The sequence below is a fragment of the Myotis myotis genome, unplaced genomic scaffold (assembly GCF_014108235.1).
Source record: "Myotis myotis isolate mMyoMyo1 unplaced genomic scaffold, mMyoMyo1.p scaffold_m19_p_17, whole genome shotgun sequence".
Classification (NCBI taxonomy): domain Eukaryota; kingdom Metazoa; phylum Chordata; class Mammalia; order Chiroptera; family Vespertilionidae; genus Myotis; species Myotis myotis.
The window spans coordinates 40,435,680-40,461,959 of record NW_023416321.1 but is presented as its reverse complement, the minus strand read 5'-3'; the positions used below and the strand labels follow the sequence as shown (position 1 = coordinate 40,461,959).

The following is a 26,280-nucleotide window of genomic DNA, read 5'->3' as shown; positions in this document are numbered from 1 at the left end:
TATATGGTAAGTAAGACAGTGTACAGTAATCCTAATATAAACAGCTTGATCAAGTAAAAAAATTAAGGACCCAGAAAAATATATATATACAGAGAAACATGACCTAAGGCTGAGCAGACACATTGCAGATCAGAAGGGTAATTGTGGGCTATTCAATAATAGTACTGGGAGAATTGATTATCCATGTGGAAAAATATTAGACATTTACCTTATTCCACACTCACAAAATAGATTTGAAGTGACTGAAAACCTATATGAAAAAGTCAAATTATAAAATTGTTTTCAAGACAAGTATGAGAGAGTGCCTTTAAACCTTGGAGTAAGCAAAGATTTCTTGAACAAGACGTAGGTGCACAGCTCTGCCATTGTGGCCCAGTGGTGGAGCATGGACCTATGAACCAGGAGGTCACGGTTCGATTCCCAGTCAGGGGACAGGCCTGGGTTGCAGGCTCAGTCCCCATCTTTCTCATTATTGATGTCTCTCTCTCCTTCCTCCTTAATCTCTGAAGTCAATAAGAATATATTTTAAAAAATAATTTCCAAATAAAACATTTAAAAATACTGGTTTGGCTCAGTGGATAGACCAGCATCGGCCTGCAGACTGAAGGGTTTCAGGTTTGATTTCGGTCAAGGGCACATGCCTGGGTTGCAGGCTCAATCCCCAGTAGGGGGCATGCAGGAAGCAGCCATTTAATGATTCTCTCTCATCATTGATGTTTCTATCTCTCTCTCCCTCTCCCTTCCTCTCTAAATTCAATTTAAAAAATATCTTTAAAAAACTTAAAAATATTGGCTTCTTTATCAGCTTCCAAAAAAAATCCAGTTGCACCAAGTAAACCCTGAGTGTCCTACCTCTGCTGAAGACTTGGTAGATCAGTGTGAAGATGGCAGGGAGGGCCTGCCTTTCACAGAAAGCACTCCCGGGCAAAGCCAGATGGACACTCTCCCCTCTGAGCCACTACACAGGCCATGTCAATACAGGTTTTTATCTTGACCAAAATCAATGAAAAGCTACTAAAATAGTTTAAGCAGGGGGTAAATGGGTGGAATGTAGCAATGTGATCAGATTTTTTCAATTAAAAAATGAAATATTGCCATTTGAGACAATATGGACTAACCGTGAGAGTATTATGCTAAGTGAAATAAATCAGAAAAGGACAAGAACTATAGTATTCCACTCGTGTGTCAGATATAGAACAAAAAGTAACAGACAAAACAAAAATAAATCAGATACAGACAACATGGTCAGATTTTAAAGGATCATTATGATTGCATTCAATGGTGACCTTGTAATATTGGAGATAAAAGTTTCAATAGAATTGGAAAAGAAGGAAGGAGAAAAGGGCTGGGAGCCCAGCAAATGTGACATTAGGGAGAGAATGTATGGAAATCTTGGGAGACAGGAAGGTCCTGTGGACTATTTATTTACTCTTCAGTGCCTCATTTTCCTATCTGTAAAATGGGTTAATAGCACTTACCTGATAGGGGGTGTGTGTGTATTTAATGAATTAATAAATGTACATCAATTAGAACAATGCCTGGCACATAATAACAATAAAAAATCAGATATTACTATTATGTTCTAAGAATTTAGCACAGAATTTTCTACAGGACAGTAACATCAAAATGTGTTGTTGTTAAGGGTAAGTAAGCCCTCTCTCCGATGCTAGCAGAAGGAAAGGCAGGCCAGATGGAATAGCTGATGCTGGCTTTCTACAGCCGCCCGTACCTTTGGGGGTTCTGTGGTCATCTTGATGCTGGCCTGTAAGATTGAGATAGGGAACTCGGGGTGGGGGCTGGAGCTGAGCCAGAGGCGGAAGGAAGGGTGCGGATCCTCCACCTGCAGTCGTTCTATCAGTTTGTCCAGATTAGGCATCCACGACAGTGACAGGTGGCAGTTAGCCAGGAACACCCAGTGTCCTGCAGGGAGACACCGGATTCAATGGGACCCACTGCCTAAGCCCCATCTGTCCCCACACTCTCCATCTCATTGTATGTGTGTGGGAGGGAGTGTCACAATGCGCAGGTCTGCCACTCCGGGGACCTTCTGGAAAAGTAGCTGTGGCTATGGTAGTGTGATCGAGGCTGGAGGCTCTTTTGAGTGGGACCAGGGCCAAGGATGGGGGGAGAAGAACAAGAATGCACTGACCCTGATACATGCCCTCCCGGAGGAGCCGAGCAGCAATGGGGGCCTGGCCCTGGCCCAGGGACAGGGAGTGGAAACGCTGAGCCATGCCTGTGTGCTCTGCCAGCTGGAGCAGGGCACTGGTGGGGTCCACACCCGGGGACAGGATGAACACCAGTGGGGTTCGTGGGGTTGAATCTTCCATCACCTGCCAGGAGCACAGGGTATGGCCTCAGCAGAAGGCCATGCAACGGGAGTGGGAGAAAGAGATGGAAGGAATGCATATGGTACACTGGAGGGGGGACAGGGAGGACCCAGGGATGAGGTGGGCGATGTGGGCAAGGAAACCAAGCCGCTGACCAGCTTCATGTTTAGCACAGGCGGTTCGATGAAGCGGGAGCCAAGGTTGGAGACGATGAAGGACGTAACACAGAACGCCACGCGGTCCTGGCGGAGGGAGCGCACGATCAGCATCCGCTGCATCTCGTTGCAGGCGTTGTCCCACTCACCTGGGGAGGAGGTGAGGTGTTGCAGGGAGAGGCTGGGAGAGCAGGGAATCTGAACAAAGAGGCACCTGCAGGGAATGCTCTGCCAGGACGCAGCTGGCTGAGCGGAGCTTGAGAGAAGGGCTACAGAATAAAGGGACGGGCACACACAGGGGCTGAATGGAGGGAAGGAGAAAAGCGGAGGGGGGAGGCCCACACGCCGGGGCACCTGGCAGCACGGCCTTCTCCGGGGTGGAGTTGGTATACCACTGGTGCCAGTCACGAGGATACTGTTCAAAGGAGTTCATGAGCCCGTGGAAGTTGGTCAGTTTGTCTAGCTCCGTGATGTTATCCCAGTAGGCATCTGCGAGCCAACTGGTACATGGGTTGTCCATTTGGCCCTCCCGATCCAGAACCTGGGGGAAGGAGACAGGAGAAAGGACTGACCAGGAGCACCTCCCCCAAAGAGTTACCTTTTTTTAAAAAAAATGGACAAAGATGAGTCTTGCATGAAACAGAATGAAAAAATGAATGCAGGAATCCAAGATGGATTGGACTCCACCTTTATTAGGGGATAAATGTGGGGGTTTAAGTCTCTCAGACACTGCGCAGGGAACGCGGTTCAAATTTAGGGAGCTTGCGCCCTCTGGTGGTTGCCTCTCACTTCGTGTTATCAACTGGTAGCCTCACCCTCTGGAGAAGCTCAAACTGTTAGTTCATTCATTTGTTCACTCTCTTTCACAAATATTTCTTATTCACCACCTGTAAGTTTTTTAAGCACGTGGGATACATCACTGGACAAAAAGGACAAATTTCTCTGCCCGTAAGGAGGTTTTCTTCCAATGTGGGAGGGCAGATAATGAACCAAAACGTAAGTAGATTATCTAGTATAGCAAAGATTTTCCCGGTTACATGAAAACAGAGACCAAGCTGAGGAAGATAAGGAGGACTGAAGTCCTGGGGGGCAGTCTGAAGCATTAACTGAGAAAGTCAAGGAGCTCTTCACAAGGTGCGACTGGAATCAAATATCGGAGACGGCGAGAAAGAGGGCAAGAAGGCATGTACACCTGAGGGTGTCGTTTTCTGGGAACAGGAACGGCCAGTGCGAAAGGCCCTAAGTGGGACACACTGGTCACAGCCAGCAAGGAGGCCTGTGCAGCTGGAGTGGGTGGTTTGAGGAGCTGGACGGTGGGAGATGACGTCAGTAATGAGCATCCATTTTAAAAGAATCTCTCTGGTCTCTAGGTTGAGAGTCCAGGGGTGGGGAGTGTTGGAAGATTATTGCTAAAATCCACATGAGAGGCGAAGTAAAGGTGTCAAGGCAAATGAAACTGTTGTCCAGAGGATGAGCGGATGACTAGCCCAGGGAAACGTGGTACCGGTGTCTGTCAGTTTCAGGGCCCATTTAAGGTTCCTGTGGGTGTTTCTCTTCAGCCAGGTTCAGCTGCACAGGCCACACGGGGACAGTGGAGCTGGATCTAACCAGAGTGGCAGTTTTGCAAAGTAAATGCAACACAGGGGGCAGGGTGGGGGGAGGGGCGGAGGTGCTTGCAAGGAAAACTGTGTCATGGTGACCATGCTGTAGGCTGGGGAAGGAGTGGCTTGAGAGGCAATGAAAGAGTGTCAAGATCATACCAACCAGTGGGTCACAGGTAAGAGGGGCCCCCAAGTCCCACCTGTAATGTGAGAAGGGGGCGCACTGCAAGCCACTGCCATAGCCCAAAGGAGCTTGCCATGCCCCTGCTCCTGGCAGCTCTCGGCTCCCTCGCTGGAGACGGGGGCCTTACCCTCTGGGTGTGGAGGCTTCTTCAGACTTGCCACCATCCCCAGCCTTGACCGTTCCACCCTCGGATGTGCCCTCTATCCAACTCACCACACCCCCACGCAGAAAGAAGTTGTACTCATCCATGTTGAGCTTGCCAGAAGTTTCCAGGATTTTGGCACACATCTGAAAACTGAATAGTAGCTTGTGGCGCTCAAAAAGGGTGCGGCAGGTGTACCTGGGAGAAGGGGACAGGGAGGGTGGAGGAGGAGGACACTCAATATGAACACCTACTGAGCAAACATCATACAATCAGAGTCTTACACAGAAGGACCCTCATCAGCATCTAATTCAAACCTCCTATAAACAGCCAAGCACTCAGGGACCTAGAGAGCGAGCACATGATTTTTCCCAGAGTTCACTGGTAAAAACAACCATTTGTTTCTATTAAAAACACCCAGCATTGCCCTGGCAGGTGTTGCTCCGTGGTTAGAGTGTCGGCCAGCAGACTGAAGGGCCTTGAGTTCGATTCCCTGACAAGGGCACATACCTGGGTTGTGGGTTAGATCCTCACCTCAGTTGGGACGCGTTCGGAAGGCAACCAACTGATGTGTCCCTCTCATTTCAATGTTTCCCTCTCTCCCTCTCCCTTCCTCAGTCCCTTCCACTTTCTCTAAAAAGTCAATGGCAAAAATATCTTTGGGTGAAGATTAAACACACACACACACACACACACACACACACACACACACACACACCAAACATTGGCTGGGCCCTTCCTATGTGCCAAGCACTCTTCCAGGTCCTGAAGACACAAATATGAATGTGCCAGAGTGTCTGTCCTGGAGGAAATCGGGTGGTGTGAAAAGGGCAGGTGGATGAGAGGGGCCACTGATTGTGCAAGGATGTGATGGGTTCTATACGGGTGACAGTGCCATTAGGAGGTCACAGGATCGGGGCACCCACCATGCCTGGTGGACAAGGGGAAGTATCTTGGGGAAGTTGCCCTGGGGTGCAGCAGAGTTATCGAGTGATGCAGAAGAGGAAGAGAACGGAGGACTCCAGGGAGAGCTCAGAGTAGAAGCAAATGTAGACAAGGGGGTTGGGGGAAGCAGGCATGGAAGGCAGTCGGCACTGCTCAGGCATCCAGTGGAAGGTGGGGAAGGGGGAAGCTGAGAGGCAGGTGGAGGACAGGTCACGAAAGGCTCCACCCGCTTCAGCCAGGAGTGGCATGGTCAGATTTGTGTTTGGAAGGCTCTCACGGACGCTACAAGAGGACAGATCGGAGAGAGACAAAGTTAGATGCAGGATGCCCTGTTAGGAGATGGTTGTGCAATTCAGAAAGAAAGATCATGAAAGTCTGAACTAAAGTGCAGGTGTAGCCATGGGGAGAATTGGGAGGGAAGAGTTTGCAGAAAGATTCACGAGCAAAACCTGGTGACTGATCTGAGAGGAGAAGAGTCAAGGAGAGCGTTCACTCTTCCACTTTCTGGGTGGGGTGACTGGGAAGTGAGTGCTGATGCCAGTTAGGGGTGAGGGCCTTGAAAAGGGGAGATGAGTTTGACCTAAAACAAGCTGAACTTGAGGGGTCTGTGGGGTGTCTATGTAGAGAAGTCAAGTACCTTGTTACTCAGTGTGACCCATAGACCAGGAGCATTAGACATACAGGACCCCAACTTACTAAATCTTAATCTGTATTTAACAAGATTCCCTGTGCTCTATAAGCACGTTACTATTGGAGAAGTGCTGGTATAGTAGACAGTTGTACACACAAGTCCAACACTCAAGGGAGAGCTAAAGATATAACACTGAGCAGTCAGCCCACAGGTGATGGTTGGACCATGACAGTGGATAAGCTACCCAGGAAGGAGTATGGGGAGGAGAGCAGGGGACCAATATGATGGCCTGAGAAAGCACCAGGGCAGAACTAGGAGGAAGGGTCAGTGTTCGAGTCAGTCACTTGGCCTCCTGCCTAGGGCATGTAGGGAGGAGCCTCAGACCTGTAGACAGCATAGGTGTGGTATTCATTCAGGTAGTCAATGCGGTCCTCCAGCTTGTTGCTGCGATGGCTCTTATCAATGCTGAGGATAAAGAGGCTGATGTAGGCATCCAGCGAGAATTGGTACATGGGGTCGATGCGGCCCATGTCATTGAGCACGAAGAACAGGACTGATGCCCGCTGGGCACATGGGCGGTAAGCCTGCAGAGAGGGCAGAGTCAGGGGCCACAGAGGGACATGCCAGGTGGCAGGAGCTCAGGGATGGAAGGTTCCTCAGGCCAAGATTATTAGAATTTTATCTTGACGGCTGGTGGGGGCTGGGCTGGAGGGCACAGGACCTCACCTCACGGGCCAAGTCAATGTTGATCTCCGTGGTTTCACTGGTCTCCAGCTGCTCAGTCACCTCCGTGGCGGTTAACTTGGAGGTCTGCAGGGTGTTCACCAGCTGCACATCATCTAGCAGGGAGCCTGTGGCCTCATTCAGCAGCCTGGAGGGAAGCCAACAGGCACATGGATGGAGCGGGCAGGGACTAGTCGTGCCAGTGAGTGGACCAGTGGAGGGTGGAGGCAAGGTCTCACCGAAGGATCTCATCCTCCAGCTCCTTGAGCTTTTTCTTGCCAGCAGCGATATTGATGACTAGCGAATCCTTCTGCTCCTCCAACTCAGGACGCTCCTTCCGGACCACAATGCCCAGGAGTTGGGCCTCCAGGCCCTGGAAGCACACCAGGACTCAGGGTGAGAAGGTCACTCCAGTGACCTTCACCTTTTGCACCCCTTTACACCTCCAAGCTCCTTAGACCTGCCCAACACAATCTTAGCCTTTTTCTCGATCCTGCCGGACTCTACAGCCCTGCCTGCTTCACCCTAGTTCAGTCTAAGCATCAGCCCCGCCTACCTGCTCTTTGACTGCAAAGTTGACAATGGTGGTCTTGGCTGATGTCTCTGGGCTGTAGTGGGGGTTGGAGAGCTTGGTGGTGATGTAGAAACGAAAATTGGGATTGTATTCTACCTCCTTATCTCCAATGCGAATCAGCAGCCGACCACCTGTACCCACAAGAGGGTCAAGGGCAAGGACTCCATGTGACCAGGTGTGGGCTGACCCATTCTTTCCCCTACCAGCATCCAGTGGCAGTGACTCAGCCTGTCCTAATGGACCCAGCCCGGGGCAGTCTGAATAGAGGGACAGATACTAGTAAATAAAGGACACAGCCAAAGAGCCAGCCTTTTCCTCCCCAGTGTCCCACTTGGCTGGTCCTTGGGATCTGTCCCACAGTCCCGCCACACAGTAAGTCTGGGCCCTGACCAATTCGAGCTACGGATTTGTTGAGCACGGTGTTGAGTGTGGGGTCCAGATATTCCTGCACATTCTGGAGCAGCACTGGGTATCCAAACTGGATGGCGTTTTCTAGGACTCGAAGGTAATCGGTCATCTGCAGGTCGATGATCTGAAGGCCCTAGAGAGCAAGAAAAAAGATGGAAGAAACACTGAGGGACTCATAGGGAAAAAACGGCCCAAGGGTAGGACTCAGGAAGAGACAGGCATGGGAAGAGCTCCTAAGGCAGCGGTTCTCAACCTGTGGGTCGCCAACCTGTGGGTCGCGACCCCTTTGGAGGTCGAACGACCCTTTCACAGGGGTCGCCTAAGACCATCGGAAAACACATATATAATTACATATTGTTTTTGTGATTAATCACTATGCTTTAATTATGTTCAATTTGTAACAATGAACATACATCCTGCATATCAGATATTTACATGACGATTCATAACAGTAGCAAAATTACAGTTATGAAGTAGCAACGAAAATAATTTTATGGTTGGGGATCCCCACCACATGAGGAACTGTATGAAAGGTTGAGAACCACCGTCCTAAGGGGATAAAACCAGCCCCCCAGCCTTATACCTGGTTTCCTTCCATGTTCTTGATCCACTTCAAGGCCTGGGCCTGAGGATCAATCATCAGTGCCCACCTGAGGAGGAAGCATCCGTCAGAAGACAGGCTCTGCGCTTACTCCTCATGCTCCCGGCAGCATCCTTACCTGTTGCCACGGGTGACGATGATGCCATTCTCAGTGGAGAAGGCATCTGAGGGCAACCCTTGGATGTTCCAGTCCCGAACTTTGGTAGGATTGGACAGGAAATCATCAAAGGTGAAGCGAGGTGAGCAAGGAACCTGAAGCTCCCAAATCTGTGTAGGGAAGAGCCCCAGATTTCAGTGTGGAGATCAGAGCTCAGCAACCCTGCCCTTTTCTGATATCTCTTATTACTCCCAAAGGCCCTGGTCTCAGAGCCCAAGACCTCACTCATCATGCCTGAGTCTCACCTTCCTGATCCAGATCTGGTTGACAATCTCATCCCGGTAGTTGGTCAGGAAGGGTCCCATGTAGGACAGAAAGGCAGCTGCCAGGAGACAGTCTCCCACCAAGTAGCCCAGGTCCTCTTCCAAGCCCTGGAGGACAGGAGGGGGGGAGTAAGCCTGTCAGAGCCCCCACCACTGGGAGAGACGGGAATGCTTTGAAGGCACTCTCCTCTGAACACTATCTGGATTAAAGAGATTATTTCCCTCTCCTAAACCTTTGTGCCCTGAGAACCCTAACCTGGTTCGAATTACTTTTCAGTTCCCCATCTTTGACAGCAATTCTGTTTACATTCTGGTGATAAGGCCTAACTCTTTCATGACACCAGAAGCTCACTGAAAGTAGAGAGACAAGATGCGCCCTGTTTCTCTCCAGCCAATGTGCTGTAAAAGGGTCCTCGTGGGTGCTTTGTAGCTCTGCCTAAACATAGAAGCAGATCCCTAATGGTACAAAAAATCTCTCCTCTCACTCTTCTCACCAAATGTGAGGAAAGGGAGGGGAAGAACTCCCATGCCCTATTTTTGGATGTCCCTATACCCAGCTGTCCCTATTTTCCCTGACTGTCCCTTAACCTAAAGGGGATGGGAGCTCTTGGAACTAGTTGGCAGGGAGGAAGGAGAGCCAGGTGGTACATTTGATCTCACCTTTACTGTCTCCTCCCATCGGGCCTTCTCGCCAGCCAACCCAGACACCAACATCCCGGCTCGCTCCAGCTTCATCTCCATCTCCTTAGACTTCATGCGAAGGTCCTCTTTTTGTGCCAGCTTCTCATCGTACTGTTTCTTCAGCATATCCAGTTTCTCAGCCACCTGGGAGTAATCAGAGCTAGGAATCAAACACAGGGCTTGGGGCCAGAATGTTCTGGATTCAAATCACCAATCTGCTATTTTGTGGCTGCATGATCTTGGGTAAATTGATCTCTTCAAGTCTTGGTTTTCTCCTGTGCAAAATAAGAATGATAACACCTACCCTAAAGGGCTGTTGTAAGGAGAGAAAAAAGACAAAATACGTGTGAGGAATTTTCTTTTCCTCCCCTCCACCACTCTTTCCTTGAGCCCAGAAATTACTTAGTAATGAAACTCAAAGCCGGGCAGGAGGCAGACCTCTTGTAGCATAAGAAATGACACAGATGTGCTGGCAAGAGAGGATCGAAGCGCGCAAGAATGATTGCCACTCCGTCCCAGGAGCCACCCCCAAGACGTGATCTTGAGAGAAAAAGAAAAAGCTAGAAACGAGCTCAGGAATTGTTGGAGAGAAAAAGAGGAGTCCACTCAAGGACAAGACCCAGGTCCCAGGTCCCACGCCAGAGACAGGGACCTGGGAAGAGCTTTACCTGTGAGAGAAACCTCCCTCCATTCATCACCACCCTCTGGGCTCTCCTGAGGTTGAAATACATCACTTAAATCTGAAGTAGAGGACTGATCCAGCCTTTTCTAGGGCCTGGTATTCGCCTGACAGGCGAATAATAATTGTGTGTTTTTGTTTGTTTGTTTGGTGTTTTAAAAATATTACTGACTTCAGAGAGGAAGGGAGAGAGAGATAGAAACAACAATGATGAGAGGGAATCATTGATCAGCTGCCTCCTGCATGCCCCACACTGGGGATGAAGCCTGAAATCTGGGCATGTGCCCTGACCAGAATCGAAAGGTGACCTCCTGGTTCACAGGTCGATGCTCAACCACTGAGCCATGCCAGCCGGGAATAATTGTTTGTAAAAGCTGCAAAATAATCTTGTGTATGATTTAACCATTATTTTATATAACAAGTCTTCTACTGATAGACATTTGTGTCTTGCCAACATTTTCTATTAATGCTGCAATGAATGTCCTTGTAGGGGCATAAGCACATGTTGATGCAATTTATTTTTTATTTTAATTTTGTTTACTTTGTGAATAAGCAACTTAAAAATTCAAAAGACATAAGGTCATGAGAAGTCTGCTTCCCAACTCTGCTCTCCATCCACCCACTCTCTTCTCAAGATATCCAATGTGACATGTTGCTTGAATATTCTTCCAGGGCCATTATCTCCATACACAAGTGTATTCTACACTGTTGTTTCCTGGGTTATCAATTTTAGACTCTTTATATTGACTTTATGCTATGATAAATGACGATTTAATCTCTTATGCCTACGCATTACCACCCTTTTCTCTTTATTCCTAATAGCTTTAGTTCTACTGGTTACCCTTATAACTTTAAATGGCACATCGAAACCTCGTTTTATAATATCTGCGAAAGCATTGCCTGATCTCTCCCTCAGCCCACCACCGGCATTCACCTCCCGACTATTTTAGCTGTGCTTTGGTTTTTACATTGTCGAAGTTAACAGCATTCCCACTCAGAACCCACAGTCTTCTGTGCTTTGTCATTAGGTTGTTATAAAGATCAAACACCAGAAACAGCATCGACATATGGCCTGGGCTGGTGCCCAGTGTGAACTGGTGGCTGGCTGCGCTGCTGGTGGCTAAGGCACACTCTGATAGGCCACTGTGCATGCTGAATTGGTTGTTAAATATTTTTCTGTTCCTGCTGATTGCACATTTGCTCTTTCAGAAATCCTTGTTGGTTGGATTGTGTCTGTTATAGCTTTCTTATGTTTTAGACTTTTAATTTTTTTTTAAAATATATTTTATTGATTTTTTTTAGAGAGGAAGGGAGAGAGATAGAGAGTTAGAAACATCGATCAGCTGCCTCCTGCACACCTCCCACTGGGGATGTGCCCGCAACCAAGGTACATGCCCTTGACCGGAATCGAACCTGGAACCTTTCAGTCCGCAGATGGACGCTCTATCCACTGAGCCAAACCGGTTAGGGGTAGACTTTTTATTTTTGTTTTATATTCCTTGACTCTATCTTCCCACCCTTCTATTGAATGACTGTCATTTGATCATTTTAAAATTTCCCTGAATCTTTCTTTTTCTCTGTTTGAACTCTTCCTCTTCTCATCTTATTTTTGTTTTGTGGATGTCATTTCTTCCTTAGGTTCGCTTTTGAAGTTCTTCTCTATAACCTGAAGAATCACGAGATTTAGTTTTTCTTCAAGGTTCACATTTTGTTATAATTTTTAATCTTGGTGGTTCCCTTGCAGGTCTTTACACACCCTTTCTCCAGGGGAGGTGTGTGACTGATCTGATTGGTAAAACTGGAAAGAATCAACTGGGAGTGCTCAACGGAGCTCAGGCCCTTTCCTTTTAGGAGTGAGCACAAGTTCCACTCTGCCCGCCCACAACGCCTGAGACCCGCTCAATCGTCTGAATACAGGGTCACTACTAGTGGGGCCAACTTGCCCACAGATGTTAGCCACATTCTCCAACCTAAAAGTAGTATTTTGGACTTTTTATTTATTAACTTGTTTAAAACCCATGCATAGAAGAAGGCTGCTAATTCTTGGACCCAATCAAGAGTATATTTGCAGACCAGAAAACCTATTAAGAAGCTTTGGGTGGGCCCTAGCCGGTTTGGCTCAGTGGATAGAGCATCCGCCTGAGAACTGAAAGGTCCCAGGTTTGATTCTGGTCAAGGGCACATGCCTGGGTTGTGGGCTCAATCCCCAGTGGGAGACTTGTAGGAGGCAGCTGATCCATGATTCTCTGTCATCATGGATGTTTCTATCCAGTGGTTCTCAACCTGTGGGTCGTGACCCCTTTGGCGGTCGAACGACCCTTTCACAGGGGTCGCCTAAGACCATCCTGCATATCAGATATTTACATGGCAATTCATAACAGTAGCAACATTACAGTTATGAAGTAGCAACGAAAATAATTTTATGGTTGGGTCACAGCATGAGGAACTATATTTAAAGGGCCAGAAGGTTGAGAACCACTGTTTCTATCTCTCACCCTCTTCCTTCCTCTCTGAAATCAATAAAAAATAAAAAATTTTTAAAAAAAGCAGCAGCTTTGGGTGGGGCTCATGAGCAGCCTTTGAGGTATGGGCAGGTGTTTTGACTTGGGTGATTAGAGGTTCATGTTAGGCCTGTAGGTCTTTACTCTTGTGTGGTTGACTTTTAACTAATCTTGGCCTGGGTGAAAGGCTTTAGCCGATCCTGAATTATTCTGACCTTGGCAGATGACTGTGTCTTTGTCCATAGGTGAATGGCTGTTCCTACAGAAGCAGGACTGTTTAAAATAGTGGCAAAAGAAAGATGTGGGCTTCAAGGATGGCCTTCACGAGGTATTGCGGTGGTCTCGGGATAAAGGCTGCTATAGCTGCCACACTAATATTGCCGACGAGGTTTAAGTGGGTTAGATTGTTTTTAGCACTGATGGACAGAATATCATATTTTTTTTCCTCATTAAACTTTGTTTTAATGGGTCTCAAAATTCTGTGACTGATTTTTTGGTAAAGTTGTTTCCATTTAAAAGTACTTTTTTAAAAAAAACTAATAAACTAAAAACCTGCCACACACACACATAAAAACCAAATGGTCCACAAAACATTCTCCTTTCTGAAAGTTTTACGACCCATTAATCATTAATCAGTCTTTTACTGTTCAACTTAAATGGCCAGTTGAGACCAACAGTTCTGAGGCCTCTCTTCCACCGCCGAGTAAGACGGGGATGGCAGGTGTTGGGGGAAATGCGTTTAGCTCTCTGGGCAGACAGGGTGACTTTGCCAGCTCCAGCTGCCCTCTTGTCCGCGGCTTTGATGACACCCACCGCAGCTGTCTGTCATGTCACGAACAGCAACACGGCCCAGAGGGTCAGGGAAGCTCTCAACACACATGGGCTTCCCAGGACCCATACCAACAACGGCAGCATCACCAGATCTCAAAATCTTTGGGCCATCTTCCAGCTTTTTCCCAGAATGACGATCGATCTTCTCCTTCAGCTCAGCAAATTTGCAAGCAACGTGAGGGGTGGCAACCCAGCACAGGTGTGTATCCAGCACTGATTTGGCCTGGATGGTTCAGGGTAATCAACTGAGCTGTGACGCCAGCTGCTTCCGATAGTGGGTTATTATTGCTGTCACCAGACACATTGCCCCAATGAACATCTTTGACAGGCATGGTTGTTGTTTTTTTAATATGTTAAGGGGTATGTTAAGTTCTTTTTTAATTTTTTTAAAATATATTTTTATTGATTTCAGAGAGGAAGGGAGAGGGAGAGAGAGATAGAAACATCAATGATGAGACAGAATCATTGATTGGCTGCCTCCTGCACACCCACTACTGGAGATTGAGCCTGCAACCTGGGCATATGCCCTTGACAGGAATCAAACCTGGGCCCTTCAGTCCACAGGCCGACGCTCTATCCACTGAGCCTGACTGACTAGGGAGACAGACATGTTCTTGACACTGAAGCCCACTTTGTCCCCGGGAAGAGCTTTCCTTAAAGCTTCACGGTGCATTTCAACAGGCTTCCCTTCAGTTGTGACACTGACTGGAGCGCAGTCACCGCCTGCCGGGTTTGAGAGCACCAGTCTCCACTCGGCCCACAGGGAAGGACCCAGGCCACCAGTTCTGCAGACACCATGGAGGGGAAGCTGCAGGGGCTTGTCAGTTGGACCAGTTGGTGGCAGGATGCAATCCAGAGCGTCAAGCAGCGTGGTTCCACTGGCATTGCCATCTTTATGGGCAACTTTCCATCCCTTGAACCAAGCATGTTAGCACTTGGCTCCAGCATGTTGTCGCTGTTCCAACCAGAAATTGGCACAAATGCTACTGTGTCAGGGTTGTAGCCAATTTTCTTAATGCAGGTGCTGACTTCCTAAACAATTTCCTCATATCTCTTCTGGCCATAGGGGGGCTCAGTGGAATTCATTTTGTTAACAGAAGCAATCAGCTGCTTCACACCCGGTGTGCAAGCCAGACGGGCATGCTCACGGGTCTGCCCATTCTTGGAGATGCCTGCTTCACATTCACCAACACCAGCAGCAACAATCAGGATAGCATAAGCAGCCTGAGATGTGCCTGTAACCATTTACAGCTAGAATCTGTAGTACACACAAAACCTAATGCCTTGCCAGTTAAAAAGCAATGGTTTTTTTTAATGTAGACCCTGTGTCCTGAGACATCAAAGATGGTCACATAAAACTTGCTGGTCTCAAATTTCCACAGGGAGATATTAGTGGTGACACACATTCATGTTTAGCTTTCAGTTTATCCAAGACCCAGGCACACTTGAGGGAGCCCTTCCCCATATCAGCAGTCTCCTTCTCAGATTTTTCAATGGTTCTTTTGTCAATCCCACCACACTTGTCAACCAGAGGGCCAGCAGCGGTAGACTTGTCGGAACCTACGTGTCCAATGACGACGATGTTGATATGAGGCCTGTCCTTTCCCATTCTGGCTTTTAGTTGTGGTGTTTACGACACCTATGTTCTGGCGGCAAGCCCATTGTGAAAAAGAGAATATTAGGCCTTTTAACTGGCAAGGCATTAGGTTTTGTGGGTCTACAGGTTCTAGCTTTACGTGGTTATTGCCAGGTCTGGGTAGACAGCACTAGGTCAGCTGTCCTGTTATTCAATTTCTACTCCAGGCTAAGGAGGCAGTTATGAAGAGACTAGCCTGGAATCCATGTGGCTTGTCCACAGGCAGATGGGCTGGAACTATTGTTTGGCTGCGATTTCAGGTGGTACAGGGAGGGTAGCAGGCATGCAGGTATTGCCTACAACTGAAGGGACCCTCCCTGAACAACTTAGGGGATTCACAGAGGAGCAAAGCCGTGCCTTGGCGCACAAACGGCAGAGACTTGTCCCCACAAGGTTCCAGGGCACGGGCCTCAGCAGCAGCAATAGCAGCTTCAGTTCAGGAATCTGTTGCTGGTAATACTCCAGTTAGAGTGCGCATGGGGACGAGCTGAAACCTTCCCTGAAAGGCAGTTTTCAAAGACCTCAGCAGTCCCACAAAGAAAGCAGCAATATTAGCCACTGTGGTACAGGGCTGACCGTACCTGCTCACAACCCAGAGCGGGGATCCCCGAGCTCAAGGGGGAGCTGAAATTGAAAGGATATACACAGGGTGACCATCTGGAGTGATGAAAAGTTCCGGAACAAGATAATGGTGACGGCTGCACAACATGGAGAATGTAGTTCATGCCACTGGCTTGTACACTTTACAATGGTTACAATGGTAAATTTTATGTGTATTTTACCACAAGAACCTCCTCCTCCAAAAAAGGCAGATATGCACATGTGTATCTCCAACACCCCCTGTGCAGGAAATGCTCAGTGACTGCATTAGAGCTCTCACATGAATCTCTGGTTAGAAGTTTCTCCCAGTTTAGTGACGTTCACGGGTCACGGTTTCCAGTTAACTGACATTCTGGTGATGCTAAAACAAAGATTTTCTCCATGTATCCTCATTCCTAAAAATACCACTGAGTTTCCACTCTGGTCTTTGGGGCAATAATGACTGGTTTTCTGGGACGTAATTTTATGTGGAAGCCATGAGTGCCTGACTGACTCCGTGAATTCGAGCGATGCTCCTGAGAGACTTGAATTTGACCGAGTGCAGCCTCTGAGGTCCTACAGGAACACGTCATTCCCAGGGAGTGACAGGCCTGATTGTAATGTAAGGAGCCGGGGGCTGATCCTAGAACCCCCCTTGTGGAGACGGAGCGGAATAAGAAACTGGGAGGATGGGTTGGGGACTTTAACTTAAGAATGTTGGCTTCTAGACTTTTAACTCATAAAATCAAGATAATTTGATTTCAGATTTTAATTTACTTGGACTTTAGTTTACAAAGATTTAATCTCTGAAATCTAATTTCTCCCTGAGGGTTATATTCAAATTTGTGGAATTTGTATACTATTGTTATTGTAGCGTTTTAATGCTATCATTTAATCTTACTCCATAACCTCCAATATACTATGTTGAAATGTGACATAGCTTGGAGTGGGAAAGAGGAAAGAAAGTGAATTTTCAACCTTGAGTAAACAATTGCCTTGAAGTAGATTAAGATTCTGTCTAGACCCATTTGAGAGCCTCTAGGGCAATTTCTAAGCTAGTGGTTCCTAATCCTTGTTGCATGTCAGAATCGGGCCTATGATACATACATTTTCAGGGCCCCAAACAAGTGAATAAGGATTAAAACTGCTTACTCAAGATTCGGATTGATAGGCCCATCAGCTCTCTGGCCCTAGAGCCGATGTACAGGCTTCCCACCTCTGGCTGGCTCTGACAAGAAGCCTTTCAAAATGCTGATTTCCAGGCTCTGAGAATCACTGAGGACCAAAGATTTGTACGTACTTGGCCGGTGGTGGAGCCCAGCCTCAGCACAGTGCTCTCTGCGAGTGGGTGGGGAAGGGTGCCGGATACTGAGCATGTGCATTTGGCTCTTACATGTCAAAGCCTATGTCACAGTAACAAAGGAGAAGTGTTGGCCCCCTGTCTGTCTACTCTTATCAAGTAGGGCTTCTCAAGAGGCCTCACATCAGGCGCTCTATAAATATTGTCTAATGAATGATATTGCTGGCAGCTGACCCCAGAGGACCCATGTTTTTTTTTGTTTTGTGTGTTTTTTTAAAATATATTTTATTGATTTTTTACAGAGAAAAAGGGAGAGGGATAGAGAGTTAGAAACATCGATCAACTGCCTCCTGCACACACCCTACTGGGGATGTGCCCGCAACCAAGGTACATGCCCTTGACCGGAATCGAACCTGGGACCCTTGAGTCCGCAGGCCGACACTCTATCCTCTGAGCCAAACCGGCTAGGGCTAGAGGACCCATGTTTTACATATAAAGGAAACAATCGCTAATTATTTGGCCCAGGATACGATTCACCCAGAGGTGAGAAACGTTTCCAAATAGATTGCCACACCTGTGATTATTCATCTGTGAAAAAGAGAGTAAAAGAGGGAAGGTCTCATGTGAGGTTGGGAGGTGACAGTGCAGCAGGAAAGGGGCAGTGGGGGAGCGTGTGCAGGCAGAAGCCCGCCTGCCCAGCTGGTTGATTCTGTGCAAACAGAATCAGAAGAGGCTTCAAGGGCAGCCTCTCTCCCAATAGCAAAGATGCTGCAACAGGAAAAGACTGGGATGACTGCGGTAGCAATGGCCTTGGAGTCAGGAAATGCAGGTTCTAGCCCAGGTCTGTCAGTTATGAGCCAGTCACTTCATCTCACTAACCCCTGGGCTCCTCATCCGATTTGAGGATGTTGGACCCGGACCTGGCTATTTCCATAGTTGGTTTTGGTTAAAACATTTTGAAACAGTATGACCAGCTTCGGTTACATGAAATTTTAAAACTTCTATATAGTTCAAGATAGCATCAGCAAAGTTTGAGGACACGTGTAGATCAAGAAATTGGAATCAATGAGCATGCCCATCAAAAAGGAAATGGTTAAGTAAATGATGGTATAGCCATCCCCTGGAATATCATGCAGTGGTAAAGGAGAGCAGAAACTCTTTATGTATCAATATGGAACACTCTTCAATGTATAGACAAATAAAAAAGGAAGGTGCAGAACAGTATATATAATGTAAAAGATTTAAAAAATATATATTTGTTTATATGTGCATAGAACACCCCTGGGTGGATAAACAGGAATTTGTAACATTGGTGGCTTTCTAGGGAAGGGAGCTGGTAGATAGCGAGCAGAAGGTGGGAGGGAGACTTCTTATTGGATACTTTTTTATACATTTTGAATTTTAAACCATGTGACTGTATTGCCTATTAAATCAATGATAGAAAAATTAAATGATAGGCTAGAAGAGTTTTGAACTCTTGATAATAGCACTCTACCTTCTGCCTTGCTTGAGAATTATCTGTGCACATACCTTAAGGAAATCACCTATTGGGTTATCTAAACTGTTCACAGTAAGTAGGCGCCTCTACTTCTGGGACAACACTGTCCCTCCTATGTATTCGCTCAGGCACCCTCAGTCCACAGCCTTCCGGTCCATAGCAGTGATGTCGACACTCTTGCCCTATTCCGCATCCCCCTTCCCAGCAAAGACCGATCTGCCACACAGATTTCATCAGTTAATATCTCAGGGCCCATGGTCAAGGCCATGACAGAGACAGGCAACCCCCAAGTCAGTTTTGCAAGGACTCCTCAAGGGGCAGTGCCCTCTGTGCCTTTGTAACCTTCCGCAGTCGGCTTAGCTTTCTTAGCCAGAGGCAGCCCATCTAAACAGGGCATAGAGTGGGAGGCAGACAGGAGGGAGAGGGGGAAGGAATTAGATGGGGAGAGATGAATGGAAACGAAGCATCCCTGAGAGCAGGAGAGGGGCCACAGCAGCAAAGACTGGCATGAGGCTCACCTCCCGCAGCTTCTCCTGGGCCTCCGCCAGCGCTGCTTGCTTCTCCTGAAGCTGGGCCAGTGCAGCGTTCATTCGGATCCGCTTGGGCTCCACCACCCGGTACAGCCGCCCGTACATCTGCGGGGACAGCCAGGCGGTGGGGTCGCCCACCCACCCACTAACCCACCAGCGGTCCCTTCCTTCCCACCTGGGCCTTCCACTCCCCCAGCTTTCTCCTATGTGCGTCCCCCTCTTCCCAGGCCTTTCCCCCCCCCGCCCCCCCCCCCCCCCCCCCCCCGCCACTCGTGCTTACCTCCATGGCCCGCACCCACATGCAGAGGGACTTGGCAGCGAGTGAGACGCGGCCAATGATGTCAGGCTGGAAGTCGGGCTGGGCACAGTAGGCCCCGATCTTCTTCAGAACCTTATCTGAGATATTGTCTTTATCAAAGTTGATCAGTGATTTGATGAAGTTCTGTTCCCCTGTGGGATGCAAATCAGGGCCTCAGCGAGAAGGCCTAATGCCACCCTCATTGTCCAGGCTGCATTTCCACTGCTTAGGCCCTGTTTTCCCTCCGCTCAGCTCCCAAGGCCAGAATAACCGACGTCAGCCCATGTCCCTGCTGCTGACCTCGCTCCCTCCTCTAGACCCTCACAGGCCCAGGACCCCCCACCATCTTCCAGCCTCGTTTCCCATCACTTACCACGAACAATCTCACCCGAACCATCACTCTCTCAAGCTTGCAGGCTATATTCTACCAAGAGACATATAAGAGCCAAATGTGCCTTGTACCAGAACACAAAGCAGAGAAAACCACAAGAATGAAACAGCAAGACTCTTGGTTTTGATTCTTGCCCTTTTGGGAGGTGGAGGGGAAGCCATCCCTGCCCCTGGATTTTGAGATATATTCCTATATCTTTATAACAATTTCTCTTTTTGCTTAATTTAAGATGAGTTGTTTTCTGTGACTTACAACCAAAGACTCTTCACTGATATTTATGTCTTTTCTTTTCCACCACCCTGGATGCTCTCGGGGCCAGCACAACGCCTCATTCATCTCTGTCCCCCCCGAGTGCCTGGCACACAGCAGATGATGATAATAAATGCTGGGTGAATTGGTGCTCGTTATCGCCTGGTTCTCTAGCTTACCTAGCTGCCTCTTGGACTCTGCCCAAGTGGGCTCATTGCCTCGAAGAATCATGACTGCCTGCATCACTATCTCCACTTGGGCGGGGGGCCGTCCATAAGACTTGATCTCTCCTATGTCCTTCTTGTTCAGAGACTCCAAAGCCTGGGGGGAAAGGATTCACTTAGGGCACAGGGCTAAAGTCAACTCAGGTGGCAAGACAGGTCCTTTATGGGGACAGAACCCAGCTCTTCCTCCCGCTCCCCCGGGACTTGGAGACTCTTTCCTGGGTCTTCCCTCTCCAATACCCGCATGGCCTCTTCCAGGGCTGGCAATGCCTCTTCAAGATCCTTCTGGGCATTGTCAGCCAGTGCCTGGCACTTGACTTCCTCAATTGCAATCTTCTCACTATGGGCTGTGACGGCCTAGGAAGGAAAAGAGGATGAGGGGTTTGTCTTCGCCGTGGGCAGAGGTGGGGGTGACGATGTTGGAGGTAACAAGGAAAGAATTACTACAGCAGTTTTGAGGAATGGAACATGCATCCTGACAGAGTAACTGAGGGAGACCGGAAGCCTCTGCCTGGTGAGCACTGGGAGGAGAGGGGCTTGAGGGGGCAGGATACTGCCGGGGCCCCACCTTCTGCTGCTCATCCGCTTCCCGCTTCTGCTGCACAATGATGACCAGGTACTCCTCGCACTGTTTCTGGAACTCAGCCACCTTTTTCTTGGCATCCTCCAGCTCCACAGACATCATCTCCACCTTTTCCCTCGTCTCATCGATCTTAAACAATCCTGTCCGCAGCTTATTGGCCTGGTCCAGCAGCTCCTGCCGCTTCTCTGCCAGCAGCCTGGGGGACAAAGGCAAGCACGGTGCTGCGGTGTGTGGAGAGGTTGGACTCCCAGAAAGGGGGGGCGGGGTGGTTCCCTAAATCAGCGGTTCTCAACCTGTGGGTCGCGACCCCTTTGGGGTCGAACGACCCTTTCACAGGGATCGCCTAAGATCATCAGAAAACACATATATAATTACATATTGTTTTGTGATTAATCACTATGCTTTAATTATGTCCAATTTGTAACAATGAAAATACATCGTGCATATCAGATATTTACATTACGATTCATAACAGTAGCAAAATTACAGTTATGAAGTAGCAACGAAAATAATTTTATGGTTGGGGGTCACCACAACATGAGGAACTGTATGAAAGGGTCGCGGCATTAGGAAGGCTGAGAACCACTGCCCTAGACAGTCTCACTTCCCAGCGTGTCTCAGCTCCCTGTTTTCCTTCCTGTTGCCACCACACTCTGGTCAGGTTTTTATTCTTTCCTTCCTGGATCATAGCCAAAAGCTTCCCAGCTGGACTTCGTGCTTCCAGACTCTCATCCCTCCGATTTATTCTACCTCTCAGCTTGCTAGTCATCGTTTTCACCACGCCATTTCCCCCCCTGGGAATCTGCCTCTGTCCCCAGGGTGCGGCAGGCAGGGGGACTGCATGAACTAGAAAAAACCTGCCCCGAGAGGGTGGCCATCTTTGTCTCTAGCCTGGTTTTTTCATGTGGGAATGAGTGTGGGCTCAGTATTGCCAAATTTTCTGATTTTCAGAGAGAAGTTGAAAATCTGGATTTTTCTAAGGCTCCCGAGTTTTAAATGTTGGCACCTCATTCAAAAAGTTTTAACATTGTCCAAGCCATAAAAACTGTCCATGCAGGATTGTTTTCTGGACTAAATAAGAAAATGCATGTAGAGGGCTTAGCATGGTAACCGGCAAATAGTAAACGCAATGTAAGCCAATGATCCAGGGAAGGCAAGGACTGGACTTTGTTAGCTGGAATGTTATAAGTATCTAGAACGGTGCCCGGCCATAGTAGGTGCTCAACAATACATAGTTAGTTAAGGACTAAATGTTGACTATCATTATTGTTACAAATGGCATTTCCCCCTGATTAAAATACTGAATCCAATAAATGAGGGCTGTTGGTTTTTTTACATGTCTGTTATATCCTTCAAAACAAATTATTGTTGTGTTAGGCACATAAAATACTCAATACACCTTAATAAATAAATATGTAATTCTTGGGAATGGTGGAAAGTCTAGAAGATATTAAAGGCAGAGAGGAGAGGACGGGTGCATATATTATGGGTAAAGTGGCAGTGTCACCATTGTATTGTGGTTGGAAAAAGAAACATCATTCCAGAAAATAAGGACAAAGAGAGTGTGAAGAGGGCTCTAGAGACTGCCACACCCCTGGAGGATCCATCTCTCCTTTATTAATTTGCTGGGCAAACTTAACACCCCTTGCATCTCTACTATTCCACATCAGCGCCCAGGGCCTGGAGCCAGTCCTCTTGGCCAGCTCCCAGATATTTTCCATGATATCATTTCAGTAATTGCCCTCAAAAGACACCAAGCTCCCTGGCCCTCTATGTCCCCAACTCTTCGTCATACTTCTTATATCCAGACACAAGTTCCAGGTAGTTGGTGGGCGTGACGTAGTTGTATCTTCGCAGTTCCAACAGCATCTTCTGGGAATACTGAGCCACTGACCAGTGCATGGTGACGAAGATCTGGGCCACCTTCCTGTGGATCTGAGGCCAAAGGATAAAGGACATAGGACAGAGAGTGGTGGCAAATGGAGAGGGAAACAGAGGAGAGCCCAGGGGGTGTGGAGAGAGATGGGAAGGAGGTCTCACGTTCTCCTGAGTTCCCAGATCTACTCCCATGAGGTACTTCTCAGCCACTTCCAGCAGGGCTTCACGGGGCCACTCTGAGAACCAGTTGATCGTAGTGCAGTTCACCAAGGCTGGGTACTGGCGGATCCAGTTCCTGGCGAGGGGTTTGAGAGGCAGTTAAGTCCACCTGCAGAGTCAGCCTCCGGCTACTGGCTTTGCCACAGGTCCACCTACTTTCTAGGAACCTGAGTGCTCCTGTATCTCCTTGTCCAGATTCTGCTCCCCTCAGAACTAGTTCCTGGGCAAACTTAAAACGTATTTAGAAATAGGTTCTGAGGCCAGAAAAGCCGGATTCCACATTTTTAGGGGTGCATCTTGGGCAAGTGAACTAATCTTTTGAATGTCAGCTTTCTAATCTCTAAAATGAGAATAACAAAGCATACCAACTAGGGTTGTTAGGAGATTCAGTGGGGTGACATGTAAAATACAGTGCCTGGTACATGGCAAATACACCATACACCATAACTATAAAAGAAAATAAACAAAATGGCAACCCACATTGCCTTTCCGTACAAGTTCGGTCTTCATCCTACTTTCTAATGCTTTTAAAAATCTAGTCATAACAAGAATGGACAAATGAAATGTGATCGGTACATACAATGCAATATTATTCAACCTTAAAAAGAAAAGAGATTCTGATACATGCTACAACATGGATGAACCTTGAGGACATTATGCTAAATGAACTAAGCAAGTCACAAAAAAGACTATGATTCCAGTTAGATGAGATATATAGAAATAGAAAGTAGAATGGTGGTTGCCAGGAGATGGGGGAATGGAAGAAATGGGAAGTTATTCAGATCTGTTGTACTACCATGTGAATATACTTAACACTACTGAGCTGTACACTTAAAAATGGTTAAGATGGTAAATTTTATGTTTTGCAGTTTTCATCGCAATTAAAAATTTAAGAACAAAACAAAAAATCACCCTCTTATCCCCTCCCCCCACAAAAAACACACACAATCTAGTCACACCAAGAGGGAGAGGACAACTTCTATGTAAATAGCAGAGACTTCCTGAAAAAAGGCAAGATCTATGGAAAGGAGATGGGGCATTCAGGGGGTAGAGACTGGCACACTTCATGGGACTCACTCCAAGAAGGCATGGAAGGCCAGAGGGGAGGAAACGTGCTGGGCTATCACAGGGAGGGAGGGAGAAGGCTATATAACAGGAGTTACCTGAAGGGGTCGCCCACAGGGCTGAGACAGAGGACAATGTGCAGGTTGTTGCGCACGCGCTCGATGAGGTAGGCAAAGAGGCTGTCCGAGGACTCTGACACCTGATCTGCCCGGGCCTGCTCTATGATCTGCATCTGGATCTGCACAGAAGCCACATAGCATGTGTGTGTTTGTTTTTTATTGATTTTAGAGAGGAAGGGAGAGGGAGAGGTAAAGAGAAACATCAATGATGAGAGAGAATCATTGATTGGCTGCTTCCTGCATGCCCCACACTGGGGATGGAGCCCGCAACCTGGGCATGTGTTCTGACCAGGAATTGAACCGTGACCTCCAGGTTCATAGGTCCATGCTCAACCACTGAGCACACTGGCTAAGCTGAGGGCTGCAGCTTCAATGGCAGAACCCGAGGGGGCAGCAGGTGAGGCTCAGCTGACAGGGTGTATGTTTTAAAGTAGCTCCACCCAATAGGGTCCCTAGAGGGAAGATGACTGAAGAGAAACAGCTCTTCCAGCTAACTGGGCCGGGGGGGGGGGGGGGGGGGACAGGTGTAGACACAGTGGGGGGCACAGTAGCATATTCTGGGATCTGGGCTTCTTCAGGTTAGTCAGGAAGGTCAAAGAATCAATAAGTTGAGGGCATGGAAGGAATCATACTTCTTCAAATTCATCAGTCTTGTAGAGATTTGGGACCTCGCCTGAGCTGAGGATGTTGTTAATGTCCTCTAGGAATGATTCATCAGCAATTTGGGTATCCACAAAAAGGAAGGATGTAGCTTTGAGTTCTACCCCGGTTTGCCTGTATAGACGCTTGATATCTAGGCCAGATGAGAAAAGGAGGAGAAGGGAACAGACAGACTCTTCAGGTTCACCTGCCCATCCCTTATTCCTCTTCCAAGATTTAGGTATCTTACCCCAGCCTTCAACACATACACACATCATGCTATACTCCACATGGGCCTGGTACAGCTCACTATCTGGCTTCCATCCTTCCTCTCTCTTGTCATTGCAGCAAGTCAGGCATCTGATCTTTCACTCCTAGCCCCAAACCCTCTCCTGTTTCAGAAACCCAGCCATACCTTCTCGGAACTCTTGCTTCCGGTAATGTTTGCTGACTTCAATCTGGAAGGTGATGTACTCACAGATGGATGAGGCCAAGCGGGCCAGGCTCTGGCGCCCACTGCCCCCAATGCCCACCAAGAGCATGTTGCCCCGAGGCTGTCCAATGACCCGCACAATCCTTGTGACTAGGGGTAGGGAGGTGGGGGATAAGGGCAATGAGTTGGCTGAGCAACCTCAGGGGACCTCCAGGCCCTAGACTAGGGACTGGGATACCTGAAACTGAAATAGAGGGACCAAGAGGTGTGGAAAGAGGTTAGTATCTGAAGCCCTGGTGGCAATTCAACTTTTAGCCTCTACCATGTCTGTTGGACGCCACTGTTAAGAAAAAGTCCCACCCATTGCCACAAGGGCATCTGGAGCCAGGAAGGAAGGTAACTTCTGGAAGAGACCTGGGAAGGAATCCATATTTCCTTGGAAATACCACATAAATTGGGAGGCTGGGGAAGGAGATGGGAATAGGAAGTGCTCACTGTGTTCAATAGCCTCTCGGAAGAGCACCAGGTTCATTGGCACAACAGACGGTGACAGATTGTACTCCTTTAGGGCCGTCTCCATGGCCGTCTTCAGCACTGTCAGATCGGTTAGGTCTTCATACACCTTGGGCTCCCTCAAGAAGTCCCCTGGGTCATGGGAAGAGGGGGTCAGAGTCTCAAATGCCTGGTCTTCCCCACACTTCCCCAAAGAGCTCTAAGCATCAGGTCTCCATGCCCAACCCTCATTCTATCCCATCTCCAGAGTTCCCAGCCTATAGTAGCACAGCTCCCAGCTCACCAAAGATAGGAGAACGTTTGTTGGGACAAAGATTATGAAATGTGAGGTCAAAGAAGGAGCCGAGTTTGTCACTTAAGATAGTCACAAAAGCTTCAGTGTCTGCCGTGTCAACCAATCGGTCAGAGAAGACTCTGTTGGGAGGGAGTTGGGGTGAGATCTAGGAATAAGGAGACTGACCCTAGGAAAAGGAGCATCACGGTGGGGTTAGAAGCAGGGCTTGGAGCAAGGTTGCTGAAATCTGGATCTGGAGGGACATGCACATCTCACCTGAAACATTCATGGATCCAGAGCCGTGTAATGCTGGACTTGGTGTCGTGGAAGTCCTTGTTGGCTCTGAGCATGCCCTGAAATACCTGGGGAAGAGGCATGCTAGCGATATGGAGGAAGGAAAGAGATTTCCTTCAGAAATTTTAGCGGTCAGGTGAGAGAATGCAGCA

General features: G+C 48.1%; 1 protein-coding gene across 1 annotated transcript in view; it reads right to left on the bottom strand.

The window, feature by feature from the left end:
- DNAH2 (dynein axonemal heavy chain 2) overlaps positions 1 to 26,280 on the bottom strand; it is a 108,614-nt gene that overhangs the window by 4,534 nt on the left and 77,800 nt on the right. The window contains exons 53-79 of the mRNA XM_036341481.1: positions 26,111 to 26,196; positions 25,844 to 25,974; positions 25,543 to 25,692; positions 25,030 to 25,197; positions 24,608 to 24,768; positions 23,955 to 24,094; positions 22,735 to 22,867; positions 22,490 to 22,629; positions 20,680 to 20,890; positions 20,352 to 20,468; positions 20,067 to 20,208; positions 19,230 to 19,399; positions 18,938 to 19,054; positions 9,375 to 9,539; positions 8,697 to 8,822; positions 8,413 to 8,561; positions 8,277 to 8,343; positions 7,676 to 7,826; positions 7,268 to 7,416; positions 6,951 to 7,084; positions 6,715 to 6,859; positions 6,373 to 6,572; positions 4,484 to 4,610; positions 2,840 to 3,026; positions 2,486 to 2,634; positions 2,150 to 2,333; positions 1,730 to 1,920 (exon numbers count right to left, since the gene is read on the bottom strand). Of these exons, the coding sequence (XP_036197374.1) occupies positions 1,730 to 1,920; positions 2,150 to 2,333; positions 2,486 to 2,634; positions 2,840 to 3,026; positions 4,484 to 4,610; positions 6,373 to 6,572; positions 6,715 to 6,859; positions 6,951 to 7,084; positions 7,268 to 7,416; positions 7,676 to 7,826; positions 8,277 to 8,343; positions 8,413 to 8,561; positions 8,697 to 8,822; positions 9,375 to 9,539; positions 18,938 to 19,054; positions 19,230 to 19,399; positions 20,067 to 20,208; positions 20,352 to 20,468; positions 20,680 to 20,890; positions 22,490 to 22,629; positions 22,735 to 22,867; positions 23,955 to 24,094; positions 24,608 to 24,768; positions 25,030 to 25,197; positions 25,543 to 25,692; positions 25,844 to 25,974; positions 26,111 to 26,196 (3,990 nt within the window). The remainder of the gene's footprint in view (positions 1 to 1,729; positions 1,921 to 2,149; positions 2,334 to 2,485; positions 2,635 to 2,839; positions 3,027 to 4,483; positions 4,611 to 6,372; positions 6,573 to 6,714; positions 6,860 to 6,950; positions 7,085 to 7,267; positions 7,417 to 7,675; positions 7,827 to 8,276; positions 8,344 to 8,412; positions 8,562 to 8,696; positions 8,823 to 9,374; positions 9,540 to 18,937; positions 19,055 to 19,229; positions 19,400 to 20,066; positions 20,209 to 20,351; positions 20,469 to 20,679; positions 20,891 to 22,489; positions 22,630 to 22,734; positions 22,868 to 23,954; positions 24,095 to 24,607; positions 24,769 to 25,029; positions 25,198 to 25,542; positions 25,693 to 25,843; positions 25,975 to 26,110; positions 26,197 to 26,280) is intronic.